Here is a 13,203-nt window from a genome sequence, read left to right on the forward strand (position 1 = left end):
CGAGCGGCCGGATGCGGTCACCATAGAGACGGGGACTGACAGCGAGCGGAAAAGGAAGGAGTGGGCCGGGCTGTGAGGTGGCAGCGGCTGCGGTGGCGGAGCCGGCGCTTCGGCGGAGCTCTGGGGTCTGTTCTCCCCTTCGCGTCCTTCCCCACAACCCTGCAAGGGGGCGTCGCTCCACAGGAGCGACCCCAGCTCCGGTCCCAGCTCCACGTCCTCGCCCCCCGGAGCTCCCCGGGACCGGCCATACGCCGGCCGGCGGCCGCCCCTTATTATCGGCCCGCCGTCGCCCCCGGCCCGGAGCAGGGGCCCCCCTTCGGCGGGCCCCCGGCGTGTCCCCTGGGTGTCCGCCGCCCAGTCGAACCTGAGAGCGGGGTCTTTGCCCTCCTCTCCCCGCGTCGCTCGAACGGAGCCTCCCTGCCCCCCCTTCCTCTGACAGCCCGTGACGCAACCAGTTCTTATTTCTGCTGCAAGAAGAACGGCTCAAGCTCGCTCTGGGCCTCCTTTCTTAGGCCTGAAGCTGGTCTGTAACGGCGGAGAAAGAGACGTGGGGCGGGGAGTTGCCGGGCTTGACACCCGAGCATCCGTCCGCCCGCGCCAGCTTCTTGTAGTCCTCTCGCTTTGCTTCGGGTGCCTGGGGCCTTGGGAAAAGGCAGCCACCGAATCGCTCTTGACAACAGCCGGAGTGGCTTGTCACCGGCCCGGTCTCTTCTTGGAGGATGGTGGGCAGCCTCGGGCTCTCAGCACCGGGGGTTCAGAGAAGAATGCCCTGCCCAGCAGCTCCATCAGCTTTTGTGCTCCTCTGAGGCTGTCCTCCGTGCTGAGTCACCACATCCCTCCACCTCATTAGGTGGGGCAGAACGTCTGTGCGCGGTGCCAGTGGCTCCTGACCGCTCCTGACTGCCAGGGGGAGGGGTTCCTCTGGCCCGAGTGTTTCCTTAACGCGGGTCAAGAGAGTAGGAAGGCCTGGGCTCCATCTCTGTGACTTCCCAGGGGTCGGCAGCCCCTTCAGTGAGTGAGTGAGATGTATGCTTCTCCCAGATGCTCTTTGAGAAAGGCCTGTGGAGTTAGGTTCCTCTAGCTGGGTGCTGGTGTTTTGATGGCCAATGTGCTTTTCCCTAACCCCAGCTTTATCAGTTGCTGCCATCTCTCTGCTTAGATAGTGTTACCAGATGTATGTAGTCCTTCTTTGGGGGTTGGGTTTGGCAGGACTGAGTCTTGCTTCTTTCTCTTCTGGACTAGAGGACCCCACTGTTGGTGGGTGAAATTGATTCTAACATTTACTACCATTTGGACTGAGGGTTAGAACCAGCACCTTGACAGCAGAAGACAAGGCAGGAGTTTCTTGGGGATCCTGGGCCCAGAAGCAAACACAACCTTGTTCTCTTGTTGACCTCACTGGCCCCAGGCTCCCTTGTTGAAAGAGTCTGTTGGTCACTGATTGATCTCTTGAGGCTGTGCCCTCCAGGGCACACACATGGCAGGGCCCACCGCCATGCGGCTGAGCTCAGTGTTGGCTCTGCTGCGACCAGCACTGCCCCTCATCCTAGGGCTGTCTCTGGGGTGCAGCCTGAGCCTCTTGAGGGTGTCCTGGATCCAGGGGGAGGGGGATGATCCCTGCGTAGAGGCTGTGGGGAAAGCCGGAGGGCCACAGAGTCTAGACTCAAGAACTCAGCTTGACCAAAGCGACGAAGACTTCAAACCGCGGATTGTCCCCTACTACAGGGATCCCAACAAGCCCTACAAGAAGGTGCTCAGGTGAGTTAACGTGCACGTGTGTGCATCATCCCCACACCCCACTTCAGGGTTGCTCCGAGTCCTTGCCTCCACATCCTATCTGTGGTCACTGGTAATCGTCGTTAGCCTCCCTGAAGCAGTTCTCTGCCTTATTTACCATCATGGTTCCAGTTTTTTTTCCTCCTCCTCAGGCCTGAGAAAGCCTCACCCATTGGTGTTAAGTTAGTGGTTGGATGTTCTTCAGCAGGGCAGGAGTTGCATCTAATCCATCTAATCCATCCTGGGTCCACCTCTCCCCGAGATCAGTTCCAGTGTCAGCTACTCAGTAGATGCTCTCACCAGTAGCTCATTAGTGTTGATGAGGAGGTCTCCCCCTTCTCATCTCATCCCCAACTCACTAATTCCCCGGGGAAGGTATACACTGGACACGCTGGGTTCCTAAAGATTAGGGAGTTGACCCTGGCACACTGGTCTCCCCGCAGGACTCGGTACATCCAGACGGAGCTGGGCTCTCGCGAGCGGTTGCTGGTGGCTGTCCTGACCTCCCGGGCCACGCTGTCCACTCTGGCTGTGGCTGTGAACCGTACGGTGGCCCACCACTTCCCCCGGTTGCTCTACTTCACTGGGCAGCGAGGGGCCCGGACCCCAGCAGGGATGCAGGTGGTATCTCACGGGGACGAACGGCCAGCCTGGCTCATGTCTGAGACCCTGCGCCATCTTCACACGCACTTCGGGGCCGACTACGACTGGTTCTTCATCATGCAGGACGACACGTACGTGCAGGCCCCCCGCCTGGCGGCCCTGGCCGGCCACCTCAGCATCAACCAGGACCTGTACCTGGGCCGGGCAGAGGAGTTCATCGGCGCTGGCGAGCAGGCCCGGTACTGCCACGGGGGCTTTGGCTACCTGTTGTCACGGAGCCTCCTGCTTCGGCTGCGGCCACATCTGGATGGCTGCCGTGGAGACATTCTCAGTGCCCGACCTGACGAGTGGCTCGGCCGCTGCCTCATTGACTCTCTGGGCATCGGCTGTGTCTCGCAACACCAGGTGAAGGCACTTTCAAGTTAGTCCTCATCCCCTACAAATTAGCAGAGACCAACAGCTGGTCTCGAGGCTGGGGGGCTGCCGGCTCTTTCCCCGCAGCTCCTGGGGTGGTCGTTGTGCCCTCAGCCCCAATCGCCCCTCTCACTCTCCCTTGCCCACCTCTGGCAGCCTTAGATCCCTGGAGCGTCAAAAGTGGCGTCTTGTCGGGGACCTTCTGAGCAAGCCTGAAAGGTGTCCCTTCCTCACCAGTCTGCCCCCATCTGGCCCCTCGCCCTCCTCCCAACACGTGCACCGTCTCCAGTGACCTGGGAGTGCCCTTGAGGGGCCCGCTCTCCTGGAGGAGGAGGGTGGCCCGGGAGCCTCCCTGTTGGTTGGAGAAGAGGGGACAATCCCAGAGGGGCCCTCCTCCTCCACCGGAGTCCTGGCCGTCTCTGCTGGCTCTCGGCTTTCATTCTTTTGAGAAACAGCAGGATTCTTTGGGAGACGAGGTCATCCTAGCTGCCTAGCAAGCGCTCTCTTTTCCAGAATCCGGTGAGAGTAAGGTGAAGGTTGAGGGGACCCCAGAATGAGCTCCTATGCCCTTCTGGCCGCCTCGGCGGCAGTGGCAGTCACAGGTGTGAGCGCCAAGGGTGGTCAAGGGTGGTTGGGCCAGGCAGTTCCTCCCTGTGTGGCACTGATTGGTTTCATGGTCCCCCAGGGGCAGCGGTATCGCTCGTTTGAACTGGCCAAAAATAGGGACCCCGAGACGGAGAGCAGCTTAGCTTTCCTGAGTGCCTTCGCGGTGCACCCTGTCTCCGAGGGAACCCTCATGTACCGGCTCCACAAGCGGTTCAGTGCTCTGGAGCTGGAGCGGGCCTACAGTGAAATAGAACAGCTGCAGGTGAGCCGGGGGCCCAGGGCTGCAGGTCAGAGGGTGCTTCAGATGTCCAGGCTCACGTAGGAGCAAGAGGGGAGGCGGGCCAAGGCAGAAGGAGGCTGACTGTACCGATCAAACCTCATTGAAAAGCACCCCAGGGAGAAGGGGCTCGGGGTGCTCTGGCTGAAAGCTCCTGGCACGATGTGGGTTCACCTGAGAGGATCTGCAGGAGAGCTCTGAGGAGCAGGCTTGGCACCAGAAGGGTTTCTCTCCTCTCCAGTAATGCCTCGCCGAAACCCCGCAGTCCCTGGACTTCTAGCACTGTCCTTAAAACGCCGAAGGGCAGAAGGTAGAAGAATGCTCTAGTTGATGGCAGGGGGTTGTCCGAGGTGGGATCCAGGTGAAAACAAAGGTCTCCTTCTGTGAAGAGAGCGTGAGTCCTGTGAGTGAGGAAGAGAAAGTCCGTGGAGCCCCAGATGTCAGGGTCCCCTGCCCTCCACAGTGGCACTCTGCCCACCCCATCTTCCTCCCCACAGCAGCTGTGTGTGGATGGTGGGTCCGTGTGCCCCATACAGACAGGCTGTCAAATACAGGCCGTTCAGCGCCTGGCCTCACTGAGTGTTGATGGAGTCAGGACAGACCTCAGAACCCAGGACGCTGGAGCGAGCTGGGGTCCCGACTCCCTCGCCAGGCACTAACGGGGCGTTCCTCCTGCTCTAGGCTCAGATCCGGAACCTGACCGCGCTGACCCCTGAGGGCGAGGCGGGGCTGAGCTGGCCCCTTGGACTCCCGGCCCCCTTCACGCCGCACTCTCGTTTTGAGGTGCTGGGCTGGGACTACTTCACAGAGCAGCACACCTTCTCCTGCGTGGACGGGGCCCCCAAGTGCCCCCTGCAAGGGGCGAGCAGGGCAGACGTGGGCGACGCTGTGGAGACGGCCCTGGAGCAGCTGAACCGGCGCTACCAGCCCCGCCTGCGCTTCCAGAAGCAGCGGCTGCTCAACGGCTACCGGCGCTTTGACCCAGCACGGGGCATGGAGTACACGCTGGACCTGCTGCTGGAGGCCGTGACGCAGCGGGGGCACCGGCGGGCGCTGGCGCGCAGGGTCAGCCTGCTGCGGCCGCTGAGCCGCGTGGAGATCCTGCCCATGCCCTACGTCACCGAGGCCACGCGCGTGCAGCTGGTGCTGCCGCTGCAGGCTGCCGAGGCTGCCGCGGCCCCCACGTTCCTGGAGGCCTTTGCGGCCGGGGTCCTGGAACCCCGAGAGCATGCCTTACTCACCCTGTTGCTGGTCTACGGGCCGCGGGAAGGGGGCCGAGGGGCCCCAGACCCGTTCGTCGGGGTGAAGGCGGCAGCGGCCGAGCTGGAACGACGATACCCCGGGACGAGGCTGGCCTGGCTCGCTGTGCGAGCGGAGGCACCTTCCCAGGTGCGGCTCATGGACGTGGTCTCCAAGAAGCACCCCGTGGACACGCTCTTCTTCCTCGCCACCGTGTGGACCAGGCCGGGGCCCGAGGTCCTTAACCGCTGTCGCATGAACGCCATCTCCGGCTGGCAGGCCTTCTTCCCGGTCCACTTCCAGGAGTTCAACCCCGCCCTGGCACCACAGAGACCGCCCCCAGGGGCTGGCCCCGACCCCCCATCCCCTCCGGGTGCAGACCCTGCCCGGGGGGCTGCTGGAGGGGGCAGGTTTGACCGGCAGGCTTCGGCAGAGGGCTGCTTCTACAACGCGGACTACCTGGCTGCCCGAGCCCGGCTGGCCGCCGACCTGGCAGGCCAGGAAGAGGAGGAAGCCCTGGAGGGGCTGGAGGTGATGGATGTTTTCCTCCGGTTCTCAGGGCTCCACCTTTTCCGGGCCGTGGAGCCAGGGCTGGTGCAGAAGTTCTCCCTACGGGACTGCAGCCCTCGGCTCAGCGAGGAACTCTACCACCGGTGCCGCCTCAGCAACCTGGAGGGGCTGGGGGGCCGCGCGCAGCTGGCCATGGCCCTGTTCGAGCAGGAGCAGGCCAACAGCACCTAGAGTGCTCGGGCCCCGCACCTCCACACACAGCCCCTGCCGGCCCCCGCCCGGGGAGGCAAGGTGCACGGACAGATGGGAGAGCTCGCTGCTGTGTTTTTTTTTTTAATAAGAAAATGTTATTAAAAGTGTCTTCTGCCAAACTGTTTTTAGGTCTAGGAAAAATGGGAGTAAGGAGACTCTGAGGGAGAGGGTGGGGAGCTTCCCGGAGGGACCCACTGCCCTCTCCCTGGCGCCCCCAATCCTCCTCCCACCCTAGTTGCCAATGACCACACGGCTGTTATCAGGTAAATGACCTTTAATCCAGCCCCTGCCTCGCCCACAAGGCTTCGGGGGTGACAGCCAGGCCCCAGGGGACAGGCCGGGGCAGGGCCGGGGACCCTCAGCGGCACGATTCCCCAGCGCGCCTAGGTGTTGCGTACAACCAGCGACTGCTCCAGCTCCTGCCTGCGCTGCTGGATCTGTAAGGAAAGGAGAGCAGGCGCAGGTGACCAGTTGCTGGTGAGTGACAGGCCCCACCCGCCTGGAGGAGCATCTGGGAGCTGGGACGGCCCCATGCGGCCAGGGGTAGGGTGGGGGTTTCTCTGGGGGTGAGCGGGGAGCCGAGGGCGCTGGGGGCGGGGGGCGGGCTCACACCTTGCAGTAGAAGTAGCGGCTGACGGCCTCCTGGGACCAAGGCTGGTGGTAGAACTCAGCCCGGCGCTCCTCCTCCGGGTTGCCCGCCACGTCTGTCATCACCTGGGAGGGAGCAGCAGGGTCATCCTGAGCCTGGACACCCCCGCACGACGTTCACTGTCTCCCCGGCATGCTTGTCTCCTACCCAGCGCCCCCCGAGGCCCCCTTCACCTTGAGGTCCCGACTCTGGGAGCGGAGGAGGTCCTGGATGTAGCCCTTGGGGTCTCTGGAGAAGCTCAGCATGAAGTCCCTCTGGATCTTGAGCTGGTTGATGGACTCAATCGTCTCGTGGATCTGCAGGTAGAAAGACACATGCTCTCACCTGGCCAGGCTGAGATGGGAGAAGCGGGGGCGGGGGGCGTGGCGGGGGGCTTGCCGCTGTCCCCTGGAAGGGCAGTCCCCGAGAAGGGGGCGCGGGTAGAGCTCCAAGTCCCAAGGGCAGGGCCCCTCCCCGTCCTCTCCCATGTCCTCGTCCTGCTGTGTCTGCGCATGTGTCACCGTCGGGTCACCGTCCTGTTGCAGTGCCAGGCTCCAGCCCCACCTTACTGTCCAGAGCGCTGATCTCCTGCTGGTTGGCCGTGGACAGCAGGAAGCTGCTCATCTGTCCCTTCAGGGGCTCCTCCACTTCCACGTCAATGTCGTAGCACGCCGTCTTCTTCTGGTCCGACGGGTCCACGCTGCCAGGGAAGGCCAGCCCTTGGCGTACGTGCTGCCCCAACGGAGGCCAAGGGCCCCCGAGGCCTGATGCGGGGGGTGGGCAGAGCGAGGGACAGGGGTGGGGGGAGGGGCGGGACCACCACAGTGACTCCCAGCTCTGAGGAGCAGGGTTGGGGGGCCTCACCTGATGACATGGTTGATGACAATTGGGTCAGGGGGCAGCAGAAGGGCTGTGAGGCGCTGGGGAATCTCAGAAAACTTCAGCCGGGGACAGTCAAAAATCTGCAGTAGGAGAGAAGTTCCCTGCTCTGCGCTCAAAAGAGCCTCCGTTCTCAAAAGGCCCCCCAAGCAGCCACCTCTCACGGGGGAGGCCAGCCCTGGGCCTGAGGCCTGCTTCCACCGCTCACGGCGCAACCCCGAGCCGCTCAACTTCACACCTCGGCCTCGGTCTCTCCATCTCTGGGAGCCAAAGGCAGAGGCACTGATCTCAGGGGGCTTGTTAGAATTAAATGCGTCAGTTATACACAAAGTGCCTGAAGCAGCGCCTGGCATGCGGTGAGTGCTCAATAAACATCGACTGTTGTTTTCACCACTCAAGTCTACCTGTGGTATTTATTTTAAAGTTATATTAATAATAATCTCTAGTTTGGCAGAATCACTTCCACAGCAGTTTGATTCTCCTAACTGCCCAGCGGGTGAGACGGGACAGGCGTGGTGAAGATAAGGAACAAGGCTGCAAACAGCTAAGTGATGGACCCGGTGTCTGGACCCAGGGCCAGAACCTGGGGGCCCTAGCTCCAGGTGCCAAGAACATGTTCCCCAGAGCTGCTAGCTTTCTGGGGTTCCCGACCTTCCTCACCTCGGGGGTAGGGGGGCTGAGACGGGCAGGCTGCAGCACAGGGTGGTGTCGTGGCAGAGCCCAGATGGGAAGCCGGGTCTCCGGCTCTGAGATCATTCCCAATGGAGTCAAGGAGGCAGGGTGGTGTTCCTGAGCAGAGGCCTTTCCCCTCCCCATGGCCCCAGGCTCGGGGAGAGGGTACCTGCTGGAAATACTTGTCGCCGTTGATGTATTCCTTGTCATGGGAGTCCTGCAGCCGGTTGGTCTTCACATATTGCCACAGGGCCTGGACGATGGCCGAGCGGCTCTGTGTGTGCAATCCCAGCAGTCGGGCCAGGCGGGGATCCAGTTTGAACTGGGGAGGCTGGACCAAGGAGGCCGTGAGAAAATGAGACAAAAAGACAGCGGGAGGGGCTCGGAACTCAGGGGCTGCGGGGCCTGGGCTCCTTGGAAACAAGCTTCTGGAGCAGGCAGGGTGGAGGGGAGAACGGGGTCTCTCAGGGCATAACAGCTTGCAAGCCAAGGCCCACCCCAGCCAGGAGAAGGGTACAGGAGGCGGGATGCTGGGGGGGATGGGGGGTGCGGGGCGGTGTCTGGGGGTGAGGGCACGTACCTGGTAGTCCAGCATGAGGAGCAGCGTACAACGCACACTCAGGTCCCCTGGCCTCTTCACCTGGAACCCATCCGTCTCCTGAGTGGTGGGTGTCCGGTGCCACTGTCCAGGGGTAGGAGCTGAGTCACCTCATAGGCCCATCTGAGCTGGTGGGGCCTTGGAGCTCTGGGTGCAGGACTGGGGGGCTGGGGAAGGGGGTCCCCGATCCAAGTCTGCGCCACTAACAGGACTGCATTCTAGGTTCTTCAGGACCGTGGTCTGTGGCCAGTTCAAGGGCAGGAGGGGTCTGGGTCTTTCTTACCTCCACGAGGTGGTTGTCAGGGCCATAAAGGTCTTTGTCCAGCTCAATGACCAAGCTCTTGAAGAAGGACGAGAACTTCCGCTTCTGCTTGCTGGGCTGTGGGAGAGGCATGGACCGTGGGCGCGGAACAGGGCCCACGGGGGCAGAGTGAGTTGGGAGTGGGTGGGGGCTGGCCAGGTAGGGCCGCGCAGTCAGAAGCAGGCCTGGGCACGTCTCTCTGGACCACCCTCCCGCAGCCAGGGCTGACTTGCCCAGCCCTTGGTGCACACGTCCAGTACCGGCCTAAGTTCAGCCCCATACCCACCCCAGGACACCTGGAGAGACCTGGGCCAGGACGTACGTCATCCAGGAGCTTCCCCTCCACCCGCAGCTCCCAGGAGGCAATGCTGCCGTCAGAATCCTCGGCATCGGGCTTCGCAGGGTTAAAAGTATTGGAGATATAAAGACGCAGCTTGCGCTTTTGCTGTAGAGATACAGAGTGTCATACAGAGCCAGTCCCCAGGGGGCCAGCCCCGGCTTCTTCCATTCAGGGACTAGGACTTGGTGCCCTCACCCCGCCCCCAAGCCAAGGCACCTTCATGGGCCGCTTCAGAGCCTCCTGGATGTCCACCCGCTTCCTCATAATGGTCTGATCCAGCTTCCTCTCAAACGCCAGGAGGTCCATGTAAGCCTGGGACTCTGGGACCAGCTCCCGGATCTGGAAGCGGGGAGGAAGCGAGGCAGGGAACCAGGGGCTCAGCCAATCTTGCAGGTTGGAACGTGCGGGTGTCACGTGGCCCCAGGAGTGTGCGAGTGTGGCGGGCGGGGAGCTGGCCACATTCAGGGCAGGTAACTTGGACAGCGCAGACGGGACCTCTGAATCCAGCCATGAAGGTCTGGATGTTACAAGGATGAAAACCACTACGGAGATCCATGCGTTTCATCACTAGGGGAGGCCGGAGCAGCCATGGAGGCCAGCAAGTGCTTAGGGCTTCACCTGCTCATCCTGTCCTTTCCCCTGTCACACAGCCTCTGGGTTCCCTGGGGCGTCTGTGAAGTGGTCAGGGGCCCCTCAGGTCCCTGAGACAGGAGACGTCGCAGCTTGGGCCTACAGTGACACCTCACCCAGATGCTCTGCTCCAGCTGGGGTCTCAGCCGTTCTCTGGACCCAGCTCGGCCTGGGTCCCCTTGTGCTGCTGGGCCCTCCGGCCAGCTTCTGTTCCCTTCGCTCCTCTGCCAGCCTGCGGTCCCTGAGCTCTCAGCCCCTTTGTCCCCTGCCTTTATGTCTCTACAGACCGCTGGAATTCAATCTGCGCCCCCGACCCAGACCCAGGATCCTACCCTCTCTGGCTCTGCTTCTCCCCTCTGTCCCACCCCGTCCTTCTGGCCCTGGGGGAGCCTCATTTCTTAATTATCTTTTTAAACAAAAAAAGTGAAAGTGACTATGATGTTGAAGCGCTGCTCCTGAGGGGGGAGGGGAGGAGGGGAGAGGAGGGCGGAGCAGGAAAGGGTTGGGGGTGGGGTGGGCTGGGGGCTGCTGTGAAAGGCACTCACCCTTTGAGGGAGGATTTTGTCAGCCATCTTCCTCCTCTTGGCACTGTACATTTTTTAAAGAAAAAACCAGGTTACCATGGCGACAGATCTGGGAGTAAGGAGGCCACCTGCTAAATTATCCCGACATCTCAGCCCGCCTGGCTGGGGTTCCCACAGCCCGCTCATCTGCCCACCCGAGGGGCTACGCCGCCGGCTGTGTGTGGCTCTGTTCTCTCACGGGGAGCGGAGATGACTCCGTCCTTTCTCCGGCCTGGGAGCCCCTTTTCTGCCCCGCCACATCCCCAGGGCCAGAGAAATTAGACTTGGAAGGGGCTCGGAGCAGGGGCACTGCAGAAACGTTTGGGGAAAGCTGGGCAGCGGTGAGGACAGAGTGGGGGGATACATTGTGAGGACTTTTTTTTTCCCTTCTCTGAGAAAGGGGCACACAGCCCAAGGTGGCTGAGCTGGTGGGGAGGGGAGCCGACCCCCTTGCCCCATCCCAGGAGCAGGAAGTGATGCTGTGAAGCTGGTGACGACCAGCACCCCAGCCACCCTGGGCTAGGAAGGGGACCCTGATGGGCAGGGTGTGCTCACGCCCTTGGACCTGCCAGCAGAGCCCAGGGACACACCCACAGGTATCCAGAGAGAGTGGGTACGGATGTTCCCCTCTTGGGTGTGGCTGGCGGGCTGGACCTGGGGTAGCAGCTGGGACTTGGACTCTGCTGGATCCACTAGCTGGTTCCGACTCCCAGAAGCAACCCCAGAAAACCCTTGGCGAGTAGAACCCAGCCTAGGGAATGGCTGCATACTGCCCCCGTGTGGTGGTCTCAACCACTGCCCCCGTCCCTGGCCAAAAATCTATTCAAGGCTAGACAAGCAGGTTTCACTAAAGGGCTGATTTGTTTTGAAGAAACTATCTCTGTGAAACTCTCCAGTAGTACAAGATAAATCAGGAACTCTACAAAAGAATGACTCACTTTGGAAAGAATTCCTCATGGGCTTCCTATAAATGGTGAATTTTCCTTGACATGTAAAAAAAATATTTAATAATGAGGTAAAATCCATATTGCACCTTTTATAGGACTCCATCTGGTGTGCAAAAGGAAGCATGTGTGTTTGGCTAAACAGTGAAACCCACAGGGGTATCTTCCTTGCCAGGCACCAGCAGGGGCTTTTGGGGGTGCCACCGGCTGGCTCAGACAAGGAAACAGGCTGGCCCTTGGTGGCTTGGGGGCAGACCCAGTCCAGAAGACAGACCATGGCAACTCCTCAACATTTGAGTGCCTAAGAATCACCAGAGAGCGCCAGGGGGCAGAGACTGCCCACCCATGGGGCAAATCCCAGGCTCTCCCGCCACTGGCCAGGGATTCAGATTAAGAAGATTCGGAGTGGGGCTTTCGAGGAGTCAAGCCAGGGGCGCTTCTAAGGAAGGCGCACTGGACAATCGCGCTAGGAAACGCAGTCTAAAGCTCGGCCCTGAGCCCTGGTGCCACAGCCCCGCCTCCATCCCCCGAGAACCAGGGGACTGGGGTGCAGAGAGGGACAGAGCAGGTGACAAGGAGAAGGGCGCGACGGTCACCGCCTGTCTCCACCGTGTGGGCACACAAAGGAACCGGGCCAGTGCCCCCTCAGCCCACCTCCTGGGAAAGCATCCCACCCGGGACGCCTGCTCCCTGCTGACCCCTCTTTGCCCGGGCTTCCCACCCCGTCCCTGCGGGTCCCGCGTCCGCCCCCTCCGCTCTGGTCACCGCCCCCCCCCCCCCAACCCCCGCTTACCTGCGGCTCCGCGCGGGGGCGGTGGGCACCGGCTGGCCCTGGCTCTGGGCCTGGCTCTGGCCGGGCGGGGGCGCTGCTCGCTTGCGGGCGGGCTCCATGCCCGCGGGGGCCAGGCCGGGTCGCACGGCGGGGCTGCCCATGTACGGGGAGCCCGGGGGGCCCATGGGCGCCCCCTGGTGGGGCATCCGGGCTCCAGACGGCATCCCGGGGCGCTGGGGAGGGGGATGGGGGGGCGTGAAGCAGACACAGGCACCCGGCGATCAGAACCAGGGCTCCGGGCTCCAGGCGCGCGGAGCTGCGTCTCCCCCCCACCCCGAACCCCGAGACCCCCGGCCCGTGACCCTGCAGCCGACGGCGCGATGCCGATGGGGCTGGGAGGGGTGGGGAGGGGCGGGGGCGCCGGAACCGCGCGGCTTTGGCGGAGGGGGCGGAGGGGGGGGGGGTGGCTTTGCGTCTCGCTGCAGGAAGCTAACTGAAGCCAGGCAACTAACTGCACAGGGCATCGCCAGCCTCGGATTTGCGGAAGGTGCCGCGAAGATGAATATTAATGGCGCCTTTCAACCTTTTCAAAGGATGCTCCTATCCACACGCTCCTCTGCAAGACGGACTGAGGGGCCCTTCTATCCCCACTTGACGGATGAGGCAACCGCGGCTCAAGGAGAGAGGCAACCTAGCCAAGGTCGTGCAAGGCCCTTTCCTGAGGGGCCCGGGGTTTGTGCTCTCTGCTGCTTTCGTTTAGTTCAGGGCTGGGCTCTCTTGCTCCGGACTTCTGCCGCCTGCCTTCCCGTTTGCCTGCTTCCCAGTCCATTTCCAGGGCTGTCCTGCCTTCCCTGCCTTCAACCCACTTTCCTCTCTGGGCCCCTTCTTTTGACCCTTCGGTCCCAATCCCCGTCCCCTTGCTCTGATTCCCAGCCTCTACCGTCAGGGGCTTGGCTGAATTAGCCCATCCGCATAATTTACTCTCAAGGTGAAGGCTTGGAGGTAGGGCTAGAAGCAGCTTGAGGGGCTGAGGTCAGACCTTACCAGGATTCTCCTATTGAGGGGGGGCTATGAGGCTTAACTGGTGATGGGTGGTCCAGAGGGCTTGGGTAGGTCAAAAGGATGGACATTTTCTCTTACATCTATCTCTCCCTTCCTGTCTGCCTGAATCACCAGAGATGGCCCCATCCTACAGACTC

At 62.0% G+C, this 13,203-nt stretch overlaps 2 protein-coding genes across 5 annotated transcripts in view; one reads left to right on the plus strand and one right to left on the minus strand.

Moving 5' to 3' along the window:
• CHPF2 (chondroitin polymerizing factor 2) lies at positions 1 to 7,577 on the plus strand. Of its 2 annotated transcripts, XM_019959346.2 has the most exons (7): positions 1 to 125; positions 440 to 1,758; positions 2,220 to 2,784; positions 3,479 to 3,661; positions 4,358 to 6,154; positions 6,478 to 6,628; positions 6,851 to 7,577. In XM_019959346.2, the coding sequence occupies exons 2-5, from the start codon at positions 1,478 to 1,480 to the stop codon at positions 5,654 to 5,656; spliced, it is 2,328 nt and encodes a 775-aa protein (XP_019814905.2). In that variant the 5' UTR covers positions 1 to 125; positions 440 to 1,477; the 3' UTR covers positions 5,657 to 6,154; positions 6,478 to 6,628; positions 6,851 to 7,577. The 2 variants fall into 2 exon arrangements, with proteins under 2 accessions (XP_019814905.2, XP_070644531.1); XM_070788430.1 differs by lacking the exon at positions 3,479 to 3,661 and having other exon boundaries at positions 23 to 1,758.
• SMARCD3 (SWI/SNF related BAF chromatin remodeling complex subunit D3) overlaps positions 5,934 to 13,203 on the minus strand; it is a 33,245-nt gene continuing 25,975 nt past the window's right edge. For 2 of the 3 annotated variants that reach the window (XM_070788434.1, XM_019959347.2), the window contains 12 exons: positions 12,026 to 12,237; positions 10,271 to 10,313; positions 9,312 to 9,434; positions 9,042 to 9,200; positions 8,738 to 8,833; positions 8,437 to 8,538; positions 8,026 to 8,187; positions 7,170 to 7,267; positions 6,870 to 7,005; positions 6,500 to 6,622; positions 6,290 to 6,391; positions 5,934 to 6,114 (listed from right to left, as the gene is read on the minus strand). In XM_070788434.1, coding sequence (XP_070644535.1) covers positions 6,061 to 6,114; positions 6,290 to 6,391; positions 6,500 to 6,622; positions 6,870 to 7,005; positions 7,170 to 7,267; positions 8,026 to 8,187; positions 8,437 to 8,538; positions 8,738 to 8,833; positions 9,042 to 9,200; positions 9,312 to 9,434; positions 10,271 to 10,313; positions 12,026 to 12,237 — 1,410 coding nt within the window. In that variant the 3' untranslated portion in view covers positions 5,934 to 6,060. The remainder of the gene's footprint in view (positions 6,115 to 6,289; positions 6,392 to 6,499; positions 6,623 to 6,869; positions 7,006 to 7,169; positions 7,268 to 8,025; positions 8,188 to 8,436; positions 8,539 to 8,737; positions 8,834 to 9,041; positions 9,201 to 9,311; positions 9,435 to 10,270; positions 10,314 to 12,025; positions 12,238 to 13,203) is intronic. The other variant, XM_019959348.2, reaches the window with a different exon arrangement.

The sequence above is a fragment of the Bos indicus genome, chromosome 4 (assembly GCF_029378745.1).
Source record: "Bos indicus isolate NIAB-ARS_2022 breed Sahiwal x Tharparkar chromosome 4, NIAB-ARS_B.indTharparkar_mat_pri_1.0, whole genome shotgun sequence".
Taxonomy (NCBI): Eukaryota; Metazoa; Chordata; class Mammalia; order Artiodactyla; family Bovidae; genus Bos; species Bos indicus.

Excerpts from the sequence above, each read along its gene's own strand:
- CHPF2 (XM_019959346.2), top strand. The coding sequence starts at position 1,478 with ATGGCAGGGCCCACCGCCATGCGGCTGAGCTCAGTGTTGGCTCTGCTG. Across the intron at positions 1,759-2,219 it reads CCCTACAAGAAGGTGCTCAG|GACTCGGTACATCCAGACGG; the intron begins GTGAGTTAACGT and ends GTCTCCCCGCAG. Across the intron at positions 3,662-4,357 it reads GTGAAATAGAACAGCTGCAG|GCTCAGATCCGGAACCTGAC; the intron begins GTGAGCCGGGGG and ends CTCCTGCTCTAG.